Below are 27,248 nucleotides of genomic sequence, written 5' to 3'. Positions count from 1 at the left end.
GTCCTCCCCACATGCATCTTTCCCTTCCATTGTGCATCCTGTTGCAGTTGCACATACCCGGGCTGTGTATGTAACAATGGCAGCACAGTGTGTGTGGGAGCAGCATGCCTGGGAAGCAGAGATATGTGCATGCAGGCATGGAAACTAGATAGGCGTGCAACGATTGACAGTAACTAAATGAGGTCAAAAACACTTTGAATACAGAGCTAACTCCCACTTTCCCTCACTTTGTCTGTAATAGTATCCATTGTGTGTGTGTGTGTGTGTGTGTGTGTGTGTGTGTGTGTGTGTGTGTGTGTGTGTGAGTGAGTGTGTGCGTGCGTGCGTGCGTGCGTGCGTGCGTCCGTTCACGTGTGTTTGTGTGGACAGCACACTGTCAGTTTGCAGGATGAGTGTTAATCTTTGTGCTTGTGTGCCCACACGATCACCAACTGTCTTTCCATGTACATGCAGGTCTATACCATATGTGCACTGGAAGGTGGGCGGTTACGGCTCATCAGTCATCGTATACGTCCTTTTCATTTCTTGAATGCATAGCGCAGCAGTGCCTGCCATACCTTTGAGGAGCTATCGTTTGGAAGACTACTGTATAGCTGTCAGAATGTCTTTAGTTTGTTTTCTGAAAAACGTCTACATTTTATCCAATAATAATAATAATAATAATTTGTCCCAACTGTCTGCCCAGTGTCCCCCCAGTGCCTCCCCAGTACCTCCCCAGTGTCCAGTGTCCCCCAGTGCCTCCACAGTGCCTCCCCAGTGTCTCCCCAGTGCCTCCCCAGTGTCTCCCCCAGTGTCCCCCAGTGCCTCCCCAGTGTCCCACAGTGCCTCCCCAGTGTCCCCCCCATCCCCCAGTGCCTCCCCAGTGTCCCACAGTGCCTCCCCAGTGTCCCCCACAGTGACTCCCCAGTGCCTCCACAGTGCCTCCCCAGTGTCCCCCACAGTGCCTCCACAGTGCCTCCCCAGTGTCTCCCCAGTGCCTCCACAGTGCCTCCCCAGTGTCTCCCCAGTGCCTCCACAGTGCCTCCCCAGTGTCTCCCCAGTGCCTCCCCAGTGTCCCCCCCAGTGCCTCCCCAGTGTCCCCCCCAGTGCCTCCCCAGTGTCCCCCCAGTGCCTCCCCAGTGTCTCCCCAGTGTCCCCCCATTGCCTCCCCAGTGTCCCCCACAGTGCCTCCCCAGTGTCCCCCCCAGTGCCTCCCCAGTGTCCCCCACAGAGCCTCCCCAGTGTCTCCCTATCACTGGTGCCATGTCTCACTTCACATTGTATTGTATTGTATTGTATTGTATAGTATAGTATTGTATGGATAGTTTTATCATAATTTTTAAGAGCCAGCTCAGCCCCTTAGATAGCCAGGTTTTGCAGAACTGGTCCAGTTTGGAAAAGTCTTCAGTGAGCACCTGTCTGGTGCTTGGAATGCCAGACAGCTGTCGTCTGCATAGATGAATCTGCGTAATTTGGTGGTGGGTAGATAATTTGTGTAGAGGTTGAACAGGGTTGGAGCTAGAACTGAGCCTTGTGGGAGTCCATTTCTCTGTGTGCGCTTGTGTTTTGTCCGAGGTGAACTCTGAACCTCCGGCTGGTCAGCAGAGTTTGAATTATTTTTGTAGGGAGCGTCTTTGTGAGTTTCAGTATGAGTAATTTGTGCCAGACGATATCATAGGAGGCTGTGAGGTCAAGGAACACAGTCCCTGTCTTTAGTCTGTTCTCAAAACCATTTTTGATGGCAATTGTTCTCCTGTGCTGCGGTCGTTGATCCCCACGGATGAGCCAGAATACACATAAACATTGGCTAATTCGCAGTCTGATGGTGTGAGTCAGGAGCTGAGATTGCTACGTGGTCTTTTGTTTCTAATGTTGGACATGCAAAATGAAATTAAGTGGGAAATTACTGAAGTGAATCCTTCGACATTCTTTGAAATTGCAGAAAATTGCATCACTATTCTTTCTTCTGCGGAAGGATGCCCACCACCTCCATGAGGGATTGCATGACAGCATCTGCACATAGTAGTCCATACTGTGCTTTGCTATTGATACAGGAAGTGTGAAACTGTGAGGGCAGGCATAATGTTCTCTGTTGGGATACAACAAAGACCCTTGCACTAACAGCAGTAGTTACCTTGAATATATCTCTCACACACACACACACACACACACACACACACACACACGACACACACACACACACACACACACACACACACACACACACACACACACACACACACACACACACACACACACACACACACACACACACACACACACACACACACACACACACACAACTAGATCCCAACACCAGTGGCTCAGCATGAATGCTATCCTAACAGCAGAGGATTCTCCTGTCACGGCCCCTGGCTAGAGATGTGTATAAATTACCCTCAAACTAGCTTCGCAGACCCAGGCGAACGTGCTTGAATGGATTCATAAACGAGTGTGCTCTGTGTTAAACCCCAGCCGCACGCTCTTTTTTTCGTGCTAAAATGCACAAGCAAAACCACACGTCTGCAGTTCCAGCTTTGGCCAGTAGGGTAGCTTCAACGTTTCCGCATGGGGGCTTGATGTTATGCCATAACCGTAGAGCTGCATCAAGGCAGAGGCTTAGTGTTTTTATCTCTATACCTCATGCTTCTTGACCAGCAGCAGGTTTACACAAGTTGTCTGTGTACTTTTTTCAAAACTAGTTCACGTTGTGCTCCCCCGCGATCCACCTGTCTCAAATAGACAAATGGATAGATACATACAGTGATTTTAATGCAGTAGATAGCTGTTTGGAGCAGACACAAGCGTGGTGGAGTGGTCTTCGTCAGAGAAAACTCCCTTCGCAGCCTCACATGTTGCTGATCAGTGCTTTTCTGAAGCTCATGCGCTCACATGGACACATGCACGCACACTCTCCCAGCTGCAGGTTGTTGACAATTACCGTGCATGCGTGCAGCATGCCGATGCAGGCAGCATGTCATTACGGTCCGTGAGTCGGGCCCCATCACCCCCGAGAGATTGACACGAGCCCCTCCGGCCATGTGGGTCACTAACCCTAACCTCAGTCTTAAGGACTAATGGGAGGTCGGACTTATGGGCGGCAGAGTTACCCGCTATAGATATTATACCAACTCCCTTTTTTGCACATTGACGTGTGGCTGATGGGCGTGTTGTTGCGATATCCCTAAAATTTGCTATTGCACACACGCGCACACACACACACACACACACACACACACACACACACACACACACACACACACACACACACACACACACACACACACACACACACACACACACACACACACACACACACACACACACACACACACACACACACACTCTGAACGGGTGCAAGCAATGTTTTATTTTCATATCTATTCAGCCACTGCAAAAGGTCCCTACTCCCATTTCTCTCACCAGGCTCATTCGTCTCACATGCTACGGCCACTTCTGCGGTCTCTCACTGTCTCCGCCTCTTTCGATGTAATATCGTCAATAATGCTAGACTAACGTTAATTAATCTAGAAAAGCCTTTTCCATCCCAAAGCTTCTCTTCACCACCATACCACTCCTACGCATATCACTTGCTACAAACAGCATCTACAAACAGTGCAGTAGCTACGACACCTCAGCATGAAGAATGAATCAGCCTCGACTCAAGAACAAGGTATTGCTCTCTTTCCAGCTGCTCTTGAAACAGAGTTATATGGCCTGGTAACACTTAGTTAGGGGAGGACAACACAATACTATTCTCATCCCGGCAGGCCACAGCTCTTTCCAAAATATAACAAAGAAGAACCGTGGCTCTCTGTTCGTCACCTGACTAGTAAGACATGCCAACTTTCACCAAATGGGTTTAAGAAGCTTGTGAGAGCCAGACAGCTTGTCTGGATCCCCCCCCCTCTTGTTTGACTCATTAGGGGTTGTCTCAAGGCTTAAACTAGTCAGCCTGACAGCATGTGTCACTGCCATGACGCCAGCTGTGTATGTTGAGAGCACAGAGTGAGTCAATCATTCCGGATAGCCACAGAAAGCACTGTGGAAATGGGTTCATTTTCTTGTGAATCTTTTCCGTCCTGGCTGATGCAGCTATAGTACTGTACATTATACAGCTATATAGTACTGTACAATTATACAGCTATATAGTACTGTACAATTATACAGCTATAGTACTGTACATTATACAGCTATAGTACTGTACATTATACAGCAGCTATAGTACTGTACATTATACAGTATGGTCTATTCCATATGCACTGTCTATACATACGTATATACGTACCTACCGGTATCTATACCTGCAAGCCAGATTAAAATTGGCCTTGCAAGTTCCTTTGAGAAGTTTCAAAAGATCATCTTAAATGTACAATACAACAACTGCACATGTTGGGATGTGTACTAGCCTTCGCATATGCCCAATATGAGTTGGAATATGAAATATGAATTTTCTTTGATGTGAAGAATTATACAGCAGGTATGTCACACTTTGCCCTATAGTGTGGGTAGTGTTTGACGAAAATATAAGGCACATGTAGGAAGAACAGCCAAACGTTGGAGAAAACTGTCAGACAGAGACCTTGGATGCAGAGAAGTCTGTTCTTTATTCACCTTTTCACACCATCAAAACTGAACTAAGGTATTTACACAGCAACTGGCAGGTTGGCCCTCGGTCCTCACACCTCTGCAGTCCTGCTTTGACAGTTTGACTGACTGGCAGTGGGAAGTCTCCCTACTTATATAGGATAAGCCCCTCCCACAGACCATACCGACCCTAAATTGATTCCAGAATCTCCCCAGTTACTCAATGTCCAGAGACACCACATTTCATATACACACATTTAAAGTGTGTAAATCAGAGTACTCTAAACAAACCCTCATACTGTTTGGTATGTTCCCCACACCCCACAGCTGATAGTTGCTCCCTACAATGGAGTCAACCAATTATCAATCAAGCATCATCATTATCTCATTTACATACACATCCCAAAATAATATAATTCTCTGCAACATACACAATAAATAATAATTCAAACTTTAGCCATTCAGTCTCAGTGGCAGGCTGAACTGCCACAAGGTATGAAGTCAGCTTGGAGAAAGATGGAAAGAAGGGAACACAGTTACAGGAAATAGTGAGACAGTTGGGTGACAACAACTGGTGTACCATTGTGGAGCCACTGGAGCCGCCCACTTTGCAGGAGTGCTCAGAAAGCCCATTCTCAGAATGCCACACTCACTCCTGCTTCTGGCAAAGCATTGCCTCCACCACCCCAACTGTCACCTTTCTGGGGAACTGTTACAACACTGTTTGGATTGCTCATTTTGTAAAACAAATAGAAAAAAAAAAGAAAATCAACTAGAAAATATAGCTCATAAAGAAACAATGTGGGCTTGCTTCAAGCCAAAAAATAGTAAAAAGTAGTTGACTTGGGGCTTGTTTGGAAATACAACACCGGAGCGCACTCGCCTATTAGTTTGCCTTGCACAGTGCGCTATTTCCGAACGTGCCCATAGTATTTCTGTCTGTGTGTTGTGTGTGTGTGTGTGTGTGTGTGTGTGTGTGTGTGTGTGTGTGTGTGTGTGTGTGCAGAATTAATAGCAGATTTATTTTTAATGTGTCACATTTTAAATGACCTTTTTTTCTGGTATTTAGACAGCTGAGTAAAATGCTCCCAAAAAAATTGTCTCTGTGACACATCTAGGGGCCGCAATCTGCATTCAGATTTTCCTAGAAGCTTTGTCATTGGTCGATTTGCCTGTCTACACTACTTTCTGATTGGTTAGTCATTTTGACCAGGTTTTTTTCGACCATGTTAAAGCATCTAGGAACATCTTTGAATGCAGATTGCGGCCCCTAGATGTGTCACAGAGACTACATTTTTTGGGAGCGTTTTACTCATTGCTGGCTGTCTGAATACCTGATACCAAAAAAAAAAATGGGTCATTTACATTTTGACATATTATTGCTTATAGCTACTTCAAGTTTTAAAAGTTAAATATCTAGAAAACGACAAAACATTACAATGTAAAAAGTTCAGGCATGTGTGTCCACAGTAAGATTTTTTTCTTATTTTTTATTTTTTTATTATTGTGATGGGGTTTCCAGGTGAAAATATGAAGAAGTTGTAATGTACCAAAATATTCCATTGACTTGACATTGACCATTATAATTTTAAAGTAAATTATTTCTAAAACTACAAAACATCAAATATTCATGTACACCTGTGTACCACAAAAAGCTGAACATGGCAGAGTTTGAATGGAGTTCCTAAGTGAAAGTGTTAAGTAGTTTTGAGGAGACGTAAAGTGTAAGATATCTATAGTGGCCTCAGTGCTTCTGCAGCGAGAACACAATTACGTAATTTACTGCATTCATGTAGTTAGAACTTAGAAGTGCTACAGTAGGCCAGTAATTTGATTTCTAAAGTAAATAATGTTAAGTAGTGGTATCTTCAAAGGAATGAAAAGATGAGAAATAAGAGGAAATGCCAGTATATAGTAAGTGAAGAGGTGACACAGTATGACAACAAAGAGAAAAGGAGATAGAGGAGAGAGCCACACAGAAGTGGGGTGAGGAGGTTACAGGTATATCAGGGTATAGAGGAGAGAAGACAGGATGAAACCAGAGAAGATGATGAGGAGGGAGAAGGGAAGAGATAGGAGACGAGAGAGGGCTGCAGAATAGCTACATTAGAGAGAATGATGGAAAGAATGTTATAATGTGCCTTTAATCAATGCTCCCAGTAGAGTGTGTTCATTAAGGTTCAAACACTAATTGCACTGCTATATCGATTGTACACAGAAGAGACATGAGCTTCTGTTTACAACTGCAAATGTGGCTATACTTTACACACAGGCCAAGACTGTAAGTCAATGAACAAGAGTATGCGTAAAGTCAATGTGCATTCATAGCATTCATTAGGCATTTAAAATGAATGTAATGTCTGTCTGTCTGTCTGTCTGTCTGTCTGACACCCCCCTCCCCCCAGAAAAAGCAAAGCCTAATTAGCAAAGTTACATTGACATGATAGCCAGCGCAGATAAACAAAATACAACACAACACAACACAACACAATTTTAACATGTGAACACCCATCCACGTGAAGACCTAAAGCCAGAACAGCTTGTTTCCGAGGTCGTCTGTGGACTTCCAAAGCCAAGGTAGTTGCTAAAATGGTACAGCTTCTAACAAACCCAAGCCTACTCCTTTAGAAACCAATCTTGTTACTGCTCCAACATGAAGGTCCACCCGTCCCTAAACCCTTTGGATTGGTTCACTTCGGAATGCAGGGTTATATTGAGGTTGTCCTCAGTCTCCAGTTGAGCAAGACTGACGTACAAATCTAACTATTATATTGTGTGTGTGTGTGTGTGTGTGTGTGTGTGTGTGTGTAATTGTGTATATATTATTGCTGACTGTCCAACGATTAAACATTTTAATCGTGATTAATCGCACTTTGTGTAGTTAACCGTGCGATTAATCACATATTTTATTGGCTCAAACTTGAATGATAAACTGAAAAGCAATGCATTCTGTTGCATACGGAGCAGAATGAATCCAATGCAATGACACACACACACACACACACACACACACACACACACACACACACACACACACACACACACACACACACACACACACACACACACACCTTACCTGTACACTTTCTACTGCTCTCATCTCTCTTGGAGGAGCTCATGAGTTTGCAGTTGAAGTTCTCCTCCCAGTACTCAGCGAACCAAACATTCCGCCTGTTGTTCTCTAGAGTCCGTGATATGAAGTAGGCATCAAACCCTTGGGTGAAAGAAAAGAAAAGACATAAGCAAAGTAATATTGGACTTACTAATTTAATATTTAGTGAATAGTGGTGGACAGTAAAGCAAAGGAGATGTTAGTGGGCTTTAGCAGGAATAGAAGGTGAGGAACTACACCAGTTTAACTGGTGTAGGACAGGCCAGGATGGTGGTGAGTTGCTTCAAATATCTTCAAATATCACCTTAAACAGTCAAACCAGCAAATTCAATTGAACAAGTGATGACACAGATCTCTCAAGTACCCCCTAGGACGTTTGAAGTTTATAACTCAAAATTCCTTCAATGTCGTCATGCTGGCTCTGCCTTTTAAGGGGTGGTGGGAGTGATTTACAGAATAGGCAGCTCCTTCTTCACACAGCACTGAGACCGTTACTAGTTGCATTAGCAAATATTTTCACAATTATTGAAATCCTGTCAAAGTGGGGTGTGCCAAGTGTTGTGTGTGTGTGTGTGTGTGTGTGTGTGTGTGTCAACATGTGTGTGTGTGTGTGTGTGTGTGTGTGTGTGTGTGTGTGTGTGTGTGTGTGTGTGCGCGTGCGTAATGAATATGCATTCATCATGAGTATATGAGTAATATTTAGTCATATCTCTAGGTCGTCCTAGAGTACCATCATTGCCTCCAGGCGGTTTTCCATACATCTGGTAATGAGTAATAATTAATTGCATTCATTCATTCATTCATTCATTGTTTAAAGAATCAAAACTGAGATGTACATTATCTGGGTGTTTTACCCTGCCAAATGATATGCACTTCTGCAAGCACTACCGTAAAATATCACAATGTTCATAACACATTTGTATCATTTTTGACAGCTTTTTCTCTTCCACTTTGTCATTCAAATCTTTTTACAATGGCCCTTTGTAAAAAAAAAAAAAGGAGCACTTATTTTCTCTTAAGAGCCGTTTCTAATCACCTCTCCATTCTCTCTATTAGTATAGGCTCCAAGCTGACAGGCAGCTTGCGGCTTCCATCACTGTCACCAATACTGCTGAGATGGCCTTGATGGCCTGATCTGTGGTGATGTGATGTGTGTGGGCGCACATGTGAAAAAGATCATTTGTGTGAGAGTGCAAGTAGTGTTTGCATATGCATGCTTATATGGGCCTCCCTCTTCTTATCCCTCACTGTTGATGTGAAGGTTCAGGGAGTGTGGAAGCAAAGATAAAGGCAGAGGTGGAGAACTCTTCCACCTGAGGTTGGATGTGTTGTCTCTTGAGGTCTCAGGCAGGACAAGCTGCAGGTAGTTAGACAACTAAATCGTTAAGAGTCAATTGTTTACTCTGCTTTCCTTAATTTACATTTAAGCTAATACTCTTTCTTAGAATTAAATTGTTAATTTTTTACCCAACGATTTTGAGGCATAAGAAACACAATGCACTGGCCAACGTCGGCAGACATATTTGTCACACTATGTTACAGCTTCAGGTCAACTCATTCTGTTCGACAAGCAGCAGGTGGATAATCATGATTATGTTTTTCCCATCGTCACTGTAACATAGCAAAATCAAAAGAGCTTTAGGCCAATGCCTGGAATTTACATGTTCACTGAATCAACATTCGATCAACACAGATACACAGTTAAAGCTGCTATAGTTTCAGTCTCCACAGCACAGAGGGAGCGTGCCTTTTTTGAGTGGTGCAACCACTCCATTACACAGCTATGTCCCTGGGTCTGTCCTTGGTCATTTCTCGACCGTTTCGGACGCGGGGCGGCTCGCCGGAAACGGCCCGGCTCCCTGGCCGCAATTCTGGGGGTCTGTATGTTCCAGGTACCCCCCGGGGACCCCCACATGGTAACTCTGTCATTTCTAGACCATTTCGGACGAGGGCGGCTCGCCGGAACCGGGCCAGCCCCCTGGGCACGTTCCTGGTGGTCTGGATGTTCCGGGGACCCCCCCGGAGACCCCTCGGGGACCCCCACATGGTAACTGTCATTTCTCGACTGTTTCGGGGCGGCTCTCCGGAACCGGGCCGGAACCCTGGCCCTGTGCGTCTGGAACATCCGCGGACCCCCTGGGGACCCCCACGCGGAGTTGCACCACTCACTTCACACGGGTGTGATTTTTTCCTTCTCAAAAGAGAACAAACTGAAACAAATTTCTAAACTATACATGTAAATAGATTAAAAAAATGTGTGTCACGCAAACAAATAGTGGCCATGTTATAATTCCCAGAACATGGCCACGGAAAAAGAGAACCAAATTAGACATTCCCTAATAATATCTCTTGAGATCCAACCAACAGTGCAACAGAATGCAACACTTTCCACTGAAAAAAGTGGGACTTCTATAATGGCTGCATCTGTATATCAGCCCTGGGGCTGAAGGATGCATTTGATATTAATACATACTGTATAATTCCCTGGTGATGTTCAGCCTACTTTACGAAGCTTATACTGTCAAATCTAACTTTAAGTCCTGGGGACAGGAATGGTACCATTTGAATAGAATAACCATCACGCCCACTGTTGTTTTATGAAACAGGATGGATAGATATTTTATTCATGTGCCGCATTTGCTCATGTTTCTTTCTGCTTCTGTTTTGTGGCTTATGGTTCCCATGTACACATGAGAATGCTTTCCCCATATCTCCGTCAGCAGTGCGGGATGCATGGCGTGTACACCAGCAGGTCTCCAGAGAAACTTTTCACATTGGATGCACTGGTGCGCCTAACTCCCATACTCATTGGTAATCCCTTAACACAGTATGTAAACCCTTGACCTTGCTAAGTTTACTTACTTTACACTTGACATTTGGTGACCTAGCTGTTCACATGCTGAAAGGTAGCTAGTCCTGCCCAAATAACGTATGAGTAAATCAAGCAATGGTTAAGGCACTCATTTTTCTCTGCCAATACCTACCGGTATGTTGAGCTGAAGGTGGTTGTTCTTATTTTTCACATTTTCCCATTCAAGTCAATGGGGAAATTTAATTCACTAATAAATTAATATCAATTAAACTATACAACATTTCTCTTAACAAAATACAAGCACACGATTCCCGATTTTCGGTCAATTTGACATATGGCTTAAGTGCGTACAATCAAAACTGTGGGAGGAGTAGCGCGCCAAAAAATAAGTTCCTCCCGTGGAATAATAATAAAGTGTTGCAATTACTAGAGTCTGGTTGCCCTTTGGGCAACCACACTAATGATGCTACCCCCACCTCCCTCCACAAACTATCACATCTTTATCTCGTGAAAACAAATCCTCTTAATGATGCCATTAATCGACATCTCTTCTCCTCTCTCTCACAGCTTGCCGTTGGTAGTGGCACTTCTCAGTCTTTTATCACGTTTAAGTGCCACCTATGATCAAGTCCACTTCCTCCTTCCTGTCAAGAAAGCTTTCCGTGCACTTAATTGGCATAGCAACAGCAACAAACAATACAATAAGTGCTAAAGTATTGATGTTCTGAATGAGGCTCTTTGTAATCTGAATTGCACAATCAGTATAACATAGCCTAATGCTTTGGGGACAGTTCATCTTAAATACACTAGATACAAAGTAAAGTAGGTTGCCTACTGTAAGAGGGATGTGTGCTTTGGCTAACAAAATAATACGGTTTCAGGCTGTATTAGAATGCCCCCCATTCCCTCTGGGGGCAGTTGCCCTTGTTGTCTCGTTCTTGCATTCAGCCAATCGAACGCAGGCAGGGCGGGGCTTGGTAGAATATAGTTGTAGTACAGGAGTCTACTACAACTACATTCTAGACCAATATCATATTTACTGGACATGCCTTGGCCTATGGGCTGTATTGTCATGGATTGGGATCAATGGACTTATTCAAATATAATAAAACAAATAATAATAATAATAATAATAAGGGTAATGATAATGGTAATAATAATAATTGAAAAGCTACTCTTTTTTTGGAAATTCTAATGCAATTACATTAATAAAAGGACAAAAATTTGTAGGTAAAATCAGTAGGAGATCTATATGTCAATCAAGACAATAAGAACTCCCCAAAAACAGAGGACTCGGATAAAGCAGAAATACTTTCAGATTATTTTAGCAGTGTATTTGTGAATGAACCTGAAGGGCATGTTATACCTGAACTGCCAAAAGTGGAAGTTCAGCATGCAGAACGGTTTATAACAACAACTGAGGACACAAAAAAACTGCTACAGAGCATGAATATTCACCTGGGCCAGATGCAATACACCCTACGATAGTAAAAGAACTAGCCCGTGTGATTGCTGAATGAGTAACAATGCTATTTAACAAAACTTTGGAGGAAGCAACTTTACCAAGTGGTTGGAAAGAGGCACAAATCAGTGCAATATTTAAAAAATGAAGTAAGGCACTGGCAGGGAACTACAGACCTGTCAGCCTGACATCTGTTATATGTAAAACAATGGAAAAATTAATTAGGACACACATTGTAGATCATATGAAGTCCAACAAGATCTTTAGTAACAGCCAGTATGGCTTTATATCTGGAAGATCAACCACACTTTTTAGATAAAGGACAGTCGGTTGACTGCATTTATATGGATTTCCAAAAAGCTTTTGATAAAGTTCCCCATAAGAGACTAATATCAAAATGAAGGTCTTACTGTATAGACAACAGAGTTATAGGTTGGGTACAGGATTTTCTCAGTAACAGGAAACAGAAGGTGGTGGTTAATGGAGCCACTTCAGATTGGAAGTCAGTGGCCTCTGGAGTCCCACAGGGATCTGTATTAGGACCTGTGCTCTTTGTTATTTATATAAATGATCTACCAAGTGAGATACAATCCGATGTCTACCTTTTTGCGGACGACACAAAAATATTTAGAACTATAACCAATGACACGGACACAGCACAACTCCAAGCAGACCTCCAGAGTACTAGCAATAAGGGCCTTTCTCGGCCCTACCTCTCTCCCTGCGTTTTAGGATCCAAGATGGCCGCAGCACCAGGAGGGGGTGGCCTTACTGGGCTGCGTTCACAAATTCAAGACACCTGTGTTGCGTTTGTCTTGTGTCTGTGTTTAATGGCCACTCCAATGCATTTTCAATGGAACACATTGGCGGGGGGGGGGGGCAGAACACATCCATCAAAGCTGAGCTGTGTTCAGACAAAAGTCAGGTGAATGCAGCCCAGTAAGGTCATATGTCCCCGCACGCTCACCTCTGCCCCACCCTCTCCTGGTGCTGTGGCCATCTTGGATCCTAAAACACAGGGAGAGAGGTGGGGCCGAGAAAGGCCCTTGACAGGTGGTTACTGAAATTAAATCCAGATAAATGTAAACAGTTGCACATTGGGAAAAAATTGACAACTGGGCTAATTATACAGTTGGAGATCTAGTGATTCATCAAGTAGAGGAAGAAAAAGATATGGGGTGGTGGTTGATAATTCACTAGAATTTGAAATGCACATCTCTGAAAAAGTAAAAAAGGAAAACTCCATGTTGGCGATAATAAGAAGAACCTTTTTAAATTTATGAAAATAACTATTTATTCTGTTATATAAATCCTTGGTGAGATCACATCTTGAAGCTCAGTCTGGTGCCCTTACAAAATCAAATACATAGAGAAAATAGAGAAGGTTCAGCGAAGGGCTACTAAACTAATACCAGGGTTGAAAGAAGTGTCATAATTATGAAGAAAGGTTAAGACACTTACAGTTACCAACGTTATTGTACAGGAGGCACAGAGGAGATATGATCGAGGTCTATAAACTTGTTCACCAGATATATGACTTTACAGCCGAGCCAGTGTTGTCCATAAAGAGAAAGAATTTATTTACACTTAGAGCTGTCAGAGCATGGAATAAACTTCCGGAGGAAGTGGTCCAGGCTCCTTCAGTCAACACTTTTAAGAATAGACGTGACAAATTTTGGTCAACAAAAGATTTTTTGTATAACTATAGGGCTGACTTGTAAGGTCATAGACTGGTAAATACGGTATTATGTATAGATATAAGAAGAAAACCCAAAGAGGGCGGGTCCACATGAACTTGGTTTGTTTTAAAGTGTAAAAAGAAAAAGAAAAGTATATATGTAGGCCTACTTATGAATTTAAATATGTATTTATGTCTGTTGTGAGTCTGGCATAGAGGATTTCATCCTGTGCTGGAAATCTTTTCAATAAATTACTGAGCTCAGTTGACAGCCCTGATTTCTCAGTCATATCATACCATCAGAGGAAGTAGGGCTACTCCATGGGGGCATACTGTAGCTATAGACATGTCAAGGAGACATTAGAGAGTGTGATGCGTCAATCAGTACATTGCTTTTTGAGTCATAGAGACAATCAGGACACCATGATCATTTTAAATGTCAAACTATAAATGCATCTTATTGACACCGTGGGGCAATGACCTTTAAAAAACAATTACCCCTCTTCTCTGCCCTGACTCGTTCTCACATACCCTTCTTTTAGAGTTGAATAGGCTCGATATGCAAAGCATCCATAACCCAATTTGAGACCCACTTGTGTAGCATGTGTTTCCAGTGAGCCAACATCCACTATATCAGTAGCAGTAGCCTGGATTCCAGACTGATTCACTATGTTCGTCTGACTTCGTTATTCAGTCTTGCCAGGGTCCTACATATTTTACGTATAGGCGTAAGTGACTCTAGTAGGGAGCTACTGAGGGTGTTCACACCTCTCCCCAGCCCCTTTCCAAAAGTAATCATGGCTATCTTTTGCCCTTGAAACAATTGTTTGTTCCATTGTAGACATGCGGTGCAGCATTGTTAGGCACAATATCCACTCCAAAATGTATCTAACACACTAATAAATAATATAACATTTTATAAAGGCATACATGGACACGCCATTTCTATTTCCAAGTGACAATGACAAGTAAGAGATCATATTAATGCAATATCGATTCAACATACTCAACCCTGCACACATTCTAAATATGCCCCTGAAATATTGTACTGAGCAAATGGACTGTTACCAATAATAATGATAATAATAGTTTTTATTGTATCATATATTTTCTTTGTAATGGACACTTGTACAGAACATTAATAATTCTATGAGATTTGTAAGCATTAAGACCCATTTTAACCCTCAATGGCTTCATTTCTGAAAAATAACGTTATTGTAAAAATACGTAGGACTACAAAATGACGTTGGACTAAAATACATAATGGATAGCCTATATTTTCAAAAACCAATAATTTGATGACCAGCGATGGTTCCCTATGGAGACACAAAGGAGACTTGCCAGGCTGATACCTCTCATAAACGTGGTGTCACGGCAGCCTGTGACTAACAGGGCATACATGACTGCTTTATGTACTCATTCATGTACTATTTGACAAAGATTTATCAACACACCGTCTTCTCACGCAATGATTGGAAGGATACGACCCTTTGAGAAATCACACATGAGCCATGTTGTAAGATAATTCCTGGTCTCGAATTAAAGCTGGTTTCTACGTCCATTGGTAAATGAGGGGCGTTGTGCTTTGAGGTCATTCCTGGATGGCTGTGATGGCGTGTGAGGCAGTGGTCTAGACTCTAGCTCATGATGTGCTGTGATTACTGACATGCAGAGACCTGCTCTGCCAAGTGGACACATGATGTTCATCATGAACTGTGTGCGCTGTGTGCGCGTGTGTACGCCTGTGCGTGTTTGTGTTTAATGCAGTTTGCTTCTCATAATCTTTGAAGGATAGAGAGAAGGAGGAGGAAACGGCTGTCTCCATTGTTTTGGACCTATGGTGACTACAATAATACTACTATACAGACTAGAGAACAATCATAACACCACAAGGCACTTGGGGAAAATATAACAAGATATAACTTCAGAAACAAAGGGAATGAAGGGCAATATCAAATATAAGTGACACTCCCATCAGGATTAGAAAGCCTCTTCATAACGTGGGCATGACAGTGTGTTTATTGGAATTTAGTTGTATCCCTCGGAGAGGCAAAACGGGATGTAAGATATCAATCAAGAATCGAAAATCAAGAGGGGTTTACGTACGTGTTGCTCACTCATAAAAGGTGCAAACAGTGACATGCAGGACTGTGCTAACAACAACAGTTATTCAATATGACTGACAACATAGTAAGCAAGATAATATTGAAATAAGAAATATACAAGAATATAAGAATAACAATGATAAAACATGTCTAAAAAGTACAGGTAAGACACACGCTCAAGCCCTCTTTAAAACCTATCCACCAAACAGACTAGTACATATTACTACAGACTGGCAGTTGAATGAATTCGGGAGATCAGTTGCCGATAGCACGTGAGAGTCAACACCGACAGATTGATACTATGGCGCTAAACATAGGCTTGATGTTTTTTTCCAACAATAAACCTGTTGATTATGACGCTTCCCTACAACTTGCGACCTGACACCACTGTGCACCCACCGCCCATTCAACAACAGATTTTCAGCAACAGAAGATTTCCATCACTTACCCCTGCTGACGTCAGTGCGGTGAAGAGCAATATTGGCATCAATTAGGAATGGGCAATAGGTAATGTGCAGAAATAGGGGGAGTATAATAACATGCACCCAGTGACATAATAGGATGTACTCATACATCTAGTCATGCCTGCCACTATACCCTACAAGCGTTCAATACACTGCAAAATCCAATGTGTAAAAATGATGCTTGGGTGTGTTGCAGGTGGATTCAATCATGACCAATCAAAATGATCACCTTTCATTACCTTTAATAAGAACAGTGCACTGTGTAACTACGTACAGGTCACAGGGTCATGGAATAAAAACCTGTGAAACAGGTTCTCTCCCAAGAGCAAACTAATGTCCCTGAGTAGGAGGTACAGAGTCATCAACAGTCTACAGCACCTCAAACAAACCACCAAGAGCCGATTATAAAAAAAATATCTTGGGAGGAGAAAACAATTGCAGTTAATATGCTCTCTGTCTACCGAGCAATCTTCGTTCCTACTTTCACCTATGTGGTCATGTACTGTAGTGTGGGTCATGACCGAAATAATAAGGTTGCAGATACAAGCATACTAAATGAGCTTCCTCAGACGGGTGGCTGGCATCTCCCTTAGAGATAGGTTGAGAAGTTCAGTCACGCAAGAGAGACCGAGTAGAATTGCTGCATGCTCCTTCGCTTGGAAAGGAGCCAGTTTAGGTGGTTTTTCAGGCATCTGATAAGGATTCCTCCTGGGCTTCTCCCGAGGGAGGTCTTTGATGCACGTCCCGCTGGAAGGAGACCCCCAGGCAGACACACAAGGATGATATGGAGGGATTATATCTCCTAAATCTACCAGGAATGCCTCGGGATGAATAAAGTTACTGTTGCTCTGGAGAGGGAAGTCTGGAGCTCTCTGGTGGATCCTCCGCGACCCGACTACAGATAAGCGGTTGGACATGGAAGGATGGAGTTAATACGCCTGGCACTAATCCTATTAGAAGGGTTTCTTGTTGTGAAGCCTAGTTCATAAGCTCAATTCATACAGTATAAGCTAATAAAATACAAGGATAAACATCAAAAGGACTGCTGTGCAGATGTCTACAGGCATATCCGTTTGTTTGTACACAATACCATTTTCTGTATAGCATTTGCTTATTTTGTACTTTATGAAACGTTTGCAAGAACCCAAATTAATGAAAAATGTTTAACCACTTTAAACCTTGCACCCCTATTTACTTGTTCTGCTATTTTGGGGACAAAAGAAACATACATGTAATCTTTTTAAATGGGGATGTTAAATGTTAAAGGATGTTAGCACATTAGAACTGGCAGAGATAAATCGTAAATCCTCTGGTGGTTAGCAGTGCAGTGTGAAAGACAGGAGGGTAAGAAAGATCTCTGCAAAGTATTAATATTGTAACAATATAGTGGCTAGGGAATGCTCAATGAGAGATGCACAGTCTCTGTTTCATTTGGTGCTGCAGGGTTGTGACATATCTTTGTGTGTGTGGCATACAGTTCGTGTCAGTTTAGACTGACTTTTCTCGTCAAAATTTGGATTGGCATAAAAGCGTAAGAGCTCCAAAGAAATTGTACCATGCAGATTAAAAGGCTGTATGGCAATGGCAATATGATCTTAAAGGTAATTTTTATACTCTACAGCAGTTATGTGGATTTGTTAGGCCTACAGTAAAGCCTCAAGTGGATTAGCTCTATAGTGAAAACATCTGCTAATCAAGCTTTTTTGTGTTTTACCCTTTTTCACATAGTATGTACAAATGCATTTTATGTCAATCAATCAAGTTAGTGTTCGTCAGTGTACTATATGATAACATACCACACTAAGGGCCGTTATGCAGCATGAGTCTGGTTGTTTCCTTCTGTTGACAAATAAGTGGAGGCCTTGAGGACACGGTGTGTCATTTGAGAGAGCCATTTTCTCCTCTAGGCACTAATGAAAGATAGAGAGGAACCATTTTCCCGCCTGCAGACAATCAAATCAAAAGTAAACCAATGCTTGAATCACAGGTGTAAACAGTGCTTCTTTCTGCTCCCACAGGAAGCCATACTCCTCATGTTCTGCACCAGCTAATCTACACTATATGAGAGGGGGTGCTTCTGGTCAAACAATTCAACTCAACCATGCAACCAGCTACAGTTGAGAGCACATGTGTTGTCATGCATGTGTTATTGCACGTTGTCGCTGTCGTGCAGAAACACAGCCTCTCCACTTCGGATATTCTTTTCTATATACTGTTTACATTGCCACCATTTACTCCAGCGCTATGCCTCCCTCCTTGCCGTGTGTTATTTTGAAGATAATAGTAATTCAACCTGCGTGAACCGGAAGTAGTAGTCTGCCATTTTCATGACACAGTGGGTCCCCATGTCTCTCATCAGAAACGCTAATATCATAACCACAAAGTCACGCTGATTTTATATTGAGCTACTAACATTGTCCCTCACCTCATATCAACTCAATCTGAGCTTCAATTCAGAGAAAAATGCAGATAAAGATTGAGCTTATAATTTTAGTGGACGGAAAGGAAAACATTTGAATCGCCCACCATAGTGGAGAAGCAAGCGTTACCTAGCGAGGGTGAAGCTACTCTAAGGTAAATATCAGCGATACTTTTCTGAATCAATAGTAATCAATATTTCTAAGTTCTCGTCATTGGCATAGCTGGATTTTAGGTCAGCTATGCTATGTTATCCTGTTCATACTTGCAGTCCTTTGTGTACATGCACCTATGTCCTGGTGAGACAGTTCTCGAGCAGACCCTGCCTGCTGACATGAATAGAATCCACAAAACAAGAAGCCAAAGCCATGGTCACAGCTACGGCTGGAGCCAAGCTGAGACTTTAACAGCTGTAATTCAAATAGCAGTGATAAGCTACTGCGGGCCCAGAGCTAGTAAACAACTGACAAAAAGTCGATTAGAACCCCTTCGTTAGCTGCACATTGAGTAGGAAGACAAATGGAAAAGTTGTTTAATGTCCTTATTTAAGATAAGAGTAATCCCTAAATTGAAAAGTAAAGTTGAAAGTGGTTCACAGAGAGGGACAGTGAATACAGACATGCTTGAAACACAAAGGAAGGGAAAAGAAAAGCTTTACCCAACAAGATTTTGCATTGCATGGGGTTGTTTTATGGCAGACACAAGGGAGAGAAACAAGATAAGCCAATCCCGGGAGTGTAAGAAAAGTTAGTTATTGCATTTTGGCAAAGGACATTATGCAATAACAAAAATAATTAAATGACGGTCGGAGAAGTACAGCAAAAAAGAAACTGACTTTGGTGTGAAGTAAGGACACATTTAGCGTGACTAGTGTCAGTATCTGGGGGCGATTTTCACTCATCTCTTTGTCATCTGTCAGTTTATCATTCTTTCTCACCCCGACACCAGAGTAAGCCATTGTGACAGGTTGCCAGAGAGTGTTTCGACTGAATTATCCAAGTGCTTTAGGGAGACAGGCCTCTACAGCAAGTAATCCTACAGCCAGAACCATTATCGCTGGAATCAGACCCATTCAGGATTAGAGCATAATGTGAAAGAGAAGTTCAGTTTCCTTATTTGCAGAACCCATGTTTGGATGGTTGGATACAATAACTTAAAAAGGGATTAATCTGTCTATATATGGGTCATTGGAAAAGTTGCGTTTACATACATACATCAGATGTATTCTCGACTGCAAAGATTGGTTGCACGTAGGGATGCACGATAATTATCGTCCCGATAAATTTCGACCCGATATTAGCAATTATGACGTCATCCCGATAAATTCGATAACGTTATAATAGCGCCGATAATATACTTTATATGGGCTCGAAATTGCGATCATTTTGGACGCAAATGCACCTGAAATTTTATCTGTGAGACATAAAAATATAGTTGGTAGCAACTATGGGACTACCAATCATTTCTGTGGTGCGCCCAAACGCTCCCCGAGTCGCCAATCTCTCCGGAGGAACGGCTGAGACGAGCGAGAGAGAGACGCTTCTCCACTCTGTCTGTTGCAGTGTGTAGTTCCATAGCAGGCTAATAGCCCCGCCTGCTTCTCCTCTCTCTCTCCCCTCTCTCATTTCACTCACTGACTCGCATTCATACGAACGGTGACTGTCTGTCTCTGAGCTGAGCAGCTGACGAGCGCGTATTGGTGCTCGTTCATTCATCGCGCTGTTGAATGCGTGTCACTCGTTACCGGTTGTAGTTTATTAATTTGCTCCAGTTGTGTAGCATTGTGAAACGCGACGCGACCGTTTTGGTTGAGAAATGTAGAAGTAGTAGCTGTTTGGCTACATGATGCTACAGACCATGCTAATGACTTATATGCTAACAACAACGTCTATCACTGGAACTTGGATAGTGTTGTATTTGTGTTTACACACGCACACACACACAGACAATAGTGGTTCTCAAAGTGGGATCCGGGGAGTCAGAGTTTACAAATGGAACGAAATTGACCCTTACAGGTCCATTTGGTTCCATTTGTACCCTCTCAGAGTTGACATTGATTTCACGATATAAATAAAAAATTATAAATTGAGGTCCCTTATGTAAATGGCATTAAATGGGGGGTCAGTAGTAGCCTAATGCATGTCAAACTGGGTGTCCTTGAAATAAAAATGATGAGAATCACTGCTAGAGCCCTGGCATATATTTTCAAATGGGTGTCTGTGGGCTAACAATTTGGGGTCCTTGGCTCCTTGACATGGAAAAGTTTTGAGGCCAACTGACCGGACACACACAGACATTCACAGACATTATATTGTTGTTTTTATTCATTTAAAAAAATTCACACCTGTGTGAAGTGAGGGGCACTCTTATCATCATACGTCATCTGGCCAATCACAATTTGCTCTGTGACTCCCAATTTATATTGTAAAATCAATGTTATTTTTACTCTGAGAGTATACAACTGGAAATGTTCCATTTGTACACTCAGAGTTACAGACCCATAAGGGTCCATTTGGTTCCTAACTATATAATTTAGCTGGGGACCCCCTGGAACTCCCTCAGGTACCCCTGGGGCCGGGGGTCCCCGAACCCCACTTTGGGAACCACTGATATAGCCTACTATACTGTAATTGCTTAGGTCAAAGCTGTGTTACATGTACCGTTACTCACTAGTATGTATTTTTTATTCATGTCTATATATTTTTATTATCGGTTATCGTATCGGTATCGGTCTTTGAGAAGCAAGAAGTTCTCGATATCGGTATCGGTTTCAAAAAATCAATATCGTGCACCACTGGTTGCACGTGCATCTGTATTCGGTTAAAGACAACACAACCGCATAGAATAACGTAGTTATTGGTGTATGAAATGCTTTAGTTTAATAATAAAACTAAAGCACACTACTCAGTGCAGTATAGTACAGTAAAACAAACTAACAAATTCCCCAACACATACAGTGCTACTCACACACACACACACACACACACACACAACTCCAACGTCATGATCAAGTATGCCGATGAAACGACAGTGATGGGCCAGATTGTTGAAGACACCTTTGGTTGTCAGGAGAACAATCTTGCTCTCAGCGTCAGACAAAGGGAACTGATCATGGGAGTACAGGAGGCCGGGTAGCGAGCACGCTCCTATCTACATCATCAGCATTGCAGTGGAGAGAGGGCAAGTACCTCTGTATAGGCTACGCATCGCTGAAGACCTTACATGGACACCATGCACATGGTGAAAAAGGCTCAGCAATGCCTGCAATGCCTGCAGGTTGTTTTGCAACAACACTATCGAGAGCATTCTGACAAGCTGCATCACAGCCTCCACCATTCTCAACCTGATAGCACTGCAGAGTGTTAAGGACGGCCCAGCACATTGTCTGAAGCTTCCCTCCCTCCAGGAAACATATGAGAAGCAGTGTGTAGCCAATGACACTCACCAGCCCAGCCACAATCTGTTCATGCCGCTAGGCTATGACCACGGCCAGGGAAACAATACCAAATGTATCGAGAGCCTTTCCACTAGACTTCTGAACGGTTTCCACCTGATTACCATCAGACTGTTGAGCAAGCTCTCGGTCCTGACAACACAGGCTTCCATACCGGATAGATTGGGTGCTCCACTGCTGCACTGGCACTCACACTGTCACGTTTGTTAATATATCTTATTGGTATTTTCTTTTAAACCATACTACCTTTCAGTATGTACATATTTTATACTGCTCATATTAACATGTCTGATGTGGTTTTCTCCCGTTCTCTTTTCTTTCTGGAAGCTTGTACAACAAATCATCCCAACCACGTTGTATAACGTTCAAGTTGATACTATTACATCTGTATGCAAATTACACCCTACACATAATTCTACATTAATTCAAACTCTGAACTCTGACTGAAGAAGGAGAGTGGGAGATAGATACTCGGAGGTTATCGAGTCTAATGATCCTTACATCCTGATGTGAAAGAAAATATTTCAAAATAATGACAAGAAGAAAAAATAACGGTTGTTATGCATATGGATGGACAATCAAAAGCTATTTGAAATATATTTTCATATTTACTGAAATGGTGGGTACTATACATCAGCTGCATGAAATCTAAAGTGTTCTTTTTTTAACATGTATTTTGCTAAGGATGCAATTCAACTCTCTAGGGGAAAACCCATCACATCAGCAATCTGATATTGGCTGGTGTTGATGGCACTAAGCCACAGTCTAGCTGTATTAACAGATAAAATAGCCGGGTGGGAATTTGGCTCTTAAATGTGTTGATGTTATGAGGCAGCTTGTCGCATTTGCAGCCACATCACACTTTGGAAATCACTGGGCTGTGCATTAGCTGGAAATCTCTGCACAAAATAATTTCAAACTCTCCCTGTCTCATTTGAGAAAGATAGAACAAAAGATAAAACAATCCCGGTAGCATCTTCTGATTCTTCTCTACAGACTAGATCATTTATTTTTGCATACAGGATTTGGCTTTCGCTCATATCCATCATGAGCTCCTCCAAAAGAAACAAGAGTAGAAAGTGCATGTGTGCATGTGACATGCACTCATACATAGTAGGGATGCCAGAAACTGATAAAAGTCAAATTAGGTCCAAAAATAGGTCCATCCCTAGTACACACGTACATGCGTGTGCGCATGCGTGCGTTGCGTTTATAACGCGTTGCATTTATATTTTACAAACAATCCATTCAAAATACTCTTCAATGGCTTTCATTTAGTGTAAAGGCCTTGACAGAGTCCGTTTTTGCCTTCTGGAGGGGTGAGTCAAAAGCACACAAAAAACGTCATAGTCCCTGCGTGAGTTGCGTCGCTATTGTAGGCTTGTGTCGGTCTATAATGTGCCTATAATGGGCAATCAATTATTCGTCAGCTATGACAGATTGGATTGTACAAACTGTACTGATACACGTGCCACCTTATTTTTGTTACGAGTTGAGATGTAGTTATAACTGTATAGAGTGAGATTTACACTATATCATCATAATTGAAGTATATACCACTGGCTGTGCTAGCCGATCTACAAGCTCACACCGCGACAACTTGAAAGCTTGAAACACTCTGTTCTCCGCTGTAGTTCTCGTCTGAAAACCCTGGCTGGACTATAGGTCAAAAATTCAGGGCTAACATTTAGCCCAAAAACGTATTAAAGCAAGGGGGGCGGCCCATTCATTGTTTACAACTCATGTGCCGGTGGAAGTGTCAGGGGTACTTTTGCTCTACTTGCATCGAGGAACGCTTCTTGCTTGCGTTGGGTTGGGGTCCATTCCCAACCTGACGGATCGCGACGGATCACGCAAGGAACTGACGTAAGGGGAGACATGTCTCTGACCCTTCGTTGCGTAGTGCTTCTCTCACCCTCGGTTGCGTAGTGATTCTTGCGTCGATTACGTTCGACTATGTAAAGCTCGTTTCCTGTTTTCAAACACATGGAGGACATCTATCTGGGCAGATACAGGTCATGTCTTAAACATAGAGGCAGATAAAAACACACCTAAAAGCACTAACTCAATGCCCTAAGCACAGCCAATGTTAAGTTAATTCTGTGTCTCTGATGGATGTGGAGTGAGGTTCATGGCCAGTGATAGCATCATTTCAAGACCAAATTTATGTGACTGCTATAGACGCCTTAACAGACGACGTCACACTGATAAGAAACAGCATGCGCGCTGCTGCTGCTGTGGAGGAAGAATGATTAGGATTTTTATTGTATTCTCTCACTCTTGAAATATATAATCCATTGGTTTCTGTTGTGTGTGAACAATAATAGTAATTCAAAGCAGTTGTCTTCAAAACCACACCTCCAGTCACTGTCATAAGAACATAGACTGTAAAGAATATGGACAAAGCGTTCTCCGGGTCTGATATGGACGTAAAAGGAAGCCTGTCAGTCCTTGAACTGTAAGTCGCCATCTTTCTAGATCCGTTTGGGCCCAGCTGGCCATTGGCTGGCCCAGACAACGAGGCGGGACTTCCCCCCTTCTTCTTCGTTGGTTTTTACTTTGACTCGAGCGGGGGGTGGCTCCCGATCATAGACTGTAACGGTAGCCACGCCCCTCAGAACATACGAGACTTTATGGTAATCTTTTTAATAAATGGGACCATAATTTTCCAAAAAACGACGTGAGAAATGAGACTTTAAACTAGTGACTGGAAGCAGAAAGTATTCATGACCATGTTTATTAAGGTAATACAGTCTAGGTGAATTTCGGGCCCAAATACATGGATCTCTATGGAGCTATGGGGTTTTTTGGGCCAATGACAGCGCCACAACAGGCCATTATATGAACTTTCAGGAAGTCCCGATTTCCTTAGTGACTTCACAAAATATCTGTCTGACTGCCCCCCTGCATAAGAACGGGAGGTGCGCTCATGATAACGGCAGCAGTGCCTGTTTGTCCATGGCTGCACGCGCACCTGCAGCCCATCAAGTATAATTTATGCTTTGTCCCGCAATGGTGTCGTGCACGCAGACCTCTACACTCACAATAGTCGCATCCGCGATGCGATGTGAGCTTGTATATCAGCTGTTCTCTGTATTAAAAAAGTATAAATGTCTCCTAGGGTGCATCTCACTAGCCAACACACAAGAGGAGGTTGAATGAACTGAAACCAATGATCCGCAAGGTTTGGTGATCTGTTTGGAATAACTTATATTATTTTAACATTAAATTAATAGTATATTGTATGATACGTTTGTATCATACAATATATCTTGTTATAAGAGGAAGATATTCCGATCTTTTCTTTCTGCTGTGGCAGCAAAACATTTTCATAACGTACATTTGCTTTTGAAAAGTTAGAAGCCCCCTTAAACTTCTAAGATAGATCAATAGATAGACACAGAGAGGAAGACAGACAGACAGACATGAAAAATGTGTGTTGTCATAGAGGTTCAGGTGTTCACAAGTTGAGCTCTGGCAGCTCAGCGTTAAGTGGCAGAGATATATGGATGAGCATGGGTAATTGACTTTGTGATGTGGCTCCATCGCAGCAGTGGGTGCACCACAGACACAGCGTGTGTCTACGGGGAGGACAACCCACAGCATCACTCTCTGAACCCCCACAGGCATCCTTCTCTCTATCTCTCTCTCCCTCTCTCTCTGTCTCTGTCTCTCTCTTCTCTCTCTCTCAACTTCATGTTAGGAATAAAAACGCTCTATTCCCCCCTCTGTCGTTCTCTGCACATCTTTTCATCACTGCATTGTTTCTCTGCAGCTTTCAAACTCTCAGCATGGAATAAGTACCACTCTGGGCATCCCTTCATCCTACACTACCCCTCTTTCTCCTGTGGGCTTTTAAACGTTAAACGCACAACGCATCAATATCAGTCAATCAAATGTTTCTGCCTACTCTTATAACTTTGATAAGATTCCATCCCACCACCCTAGGACATGGAAACATCAATTTACATAAATCATTAGCCAAAGGAGCAAAAAAAAAAGAAGAAACATTTTAAAGACAGCAGACGTTTTGAGGGGAGATATTTTTTAGAGTACCACCTGTTATCTTTCCTGGGCTAATTTAGAGCTCATCCAAGGTTACTGACAAAGCGTCTCCCCTTTTGGGAAATATAGCCAGACTGTGTATTGTACTGTATTAGCACAGCCACTATACAGGCGCAAGGAGCTGAGTTACTGAAGACACGCAAAGGCCTGAATTGGATGTGCTACAATGAATGATTGTTTTCTCCACAATTTGCTCATTGTCATTTCTCTCTGTGCATAGTGTGATCCTCGTCACTGCCAACCTCCACACCGGCAGTGACAACAAGAGGCAAATGGACTGAGACATTTATTGCCAATAAGCACGGCTAGACAAAGAGAGACAAAGGACAACATGACAGCCAGTGGAGAGGTGACTGAGGACAGTGTGGTGTTCTTACATTTTGACTTTAGTTGTTATTAATCACAGAATGGAGGAAGAGCCATTAATGTGTTTTTTTTTTGTTTTTTTTACCTATACAAGGACAAATATACGGGAAGCTCTATTTTCCAGTCATATGACCTGCCCTTGGATGATGTATGAAGGCAGATTTCAAAGGTTGTTGGGATTCCAGATGAGCTTTATTATATTAATGTAAGATCAAGTGAATCACTATTCTGGTTTGAATGATAACAGACGGACAGCAACTGCCACAAGAGGCAGTTAAAATGTGGATATAGGCATGCCCATGATAGACAGCTACAGGACAAAAGCTAAGTCACTGCTGGTGCGAAATCCCGGGAGGGTGAATAAAACCACATAGCAGCAATTTATTTTTCGACCTGAAAGTGAAGCGTTTCACTGGGAGGGTGCGCACGGAGGGTCACGCTATCCTTCCAAGACCTCTCTCAGGTCCAGCTGATCAGGCACCCTGACCTACCTAGCATACAATCCCCCTGGCCCGCTGACTTCCCACCTGTGAACACATGCCAATTATATGTTGGTTGGAGCACCCCAGCTGAGCCAGAGGCCCCACTGCCAGGATATAGTGGCATGGAGGTGGTTATACCTCTATCTCCACTTGGATGCCTCATGATGAATGATTGCCATGACAATGGCTTTAATAATATGTATATGGCTCATGCTGGTGGCTCAGGCATATCCTTTTTATAATACCACAAGTATTTGTGATGCC

The 27,248-nt window shown here is 42.7% G+C and overlaps 1 protein-coding gene across 1 annotated transcript in view; it reads right to left on the bottom strand.

The window, feature by feature from the left end:
- Positions 1-27,248, bottom strand: part of grm7 (glutamate metabotropic receptor 7) — a gene marked incomplete at both ends in the record, with an annotated part of 255,270 nt that overhangs the window by 83,377 nt on the left and 144,645 nt on the right. The window contains one exon of the mRNA XM_080776272.1: positions 7,638-7,780. Coding sequence (XP_080632398.1) covers positions 7,638-7,780 — 143 coding nt within the window. The remainder of the gene's footprint in view (positions 1-7,637; positions 7,781-27,248) is intronic.

Source organism: Protomyctophum bolini (assembly GCF_963924005.1).
Source record: "Protomyctophum bolini genome assembly, chromosome: 2".
NCBI lineage: Eukaryota > Metazoa > Chordata > Actinopteri > Myctophiformes > Myctophidae > Protomyctophum > Protomyctophum bolini.
The sequence above is the reverse complement of the archived record's forward strand: the minus strand, read 5'-3'. Positions and strand labels throughout refer to the sequence as shown.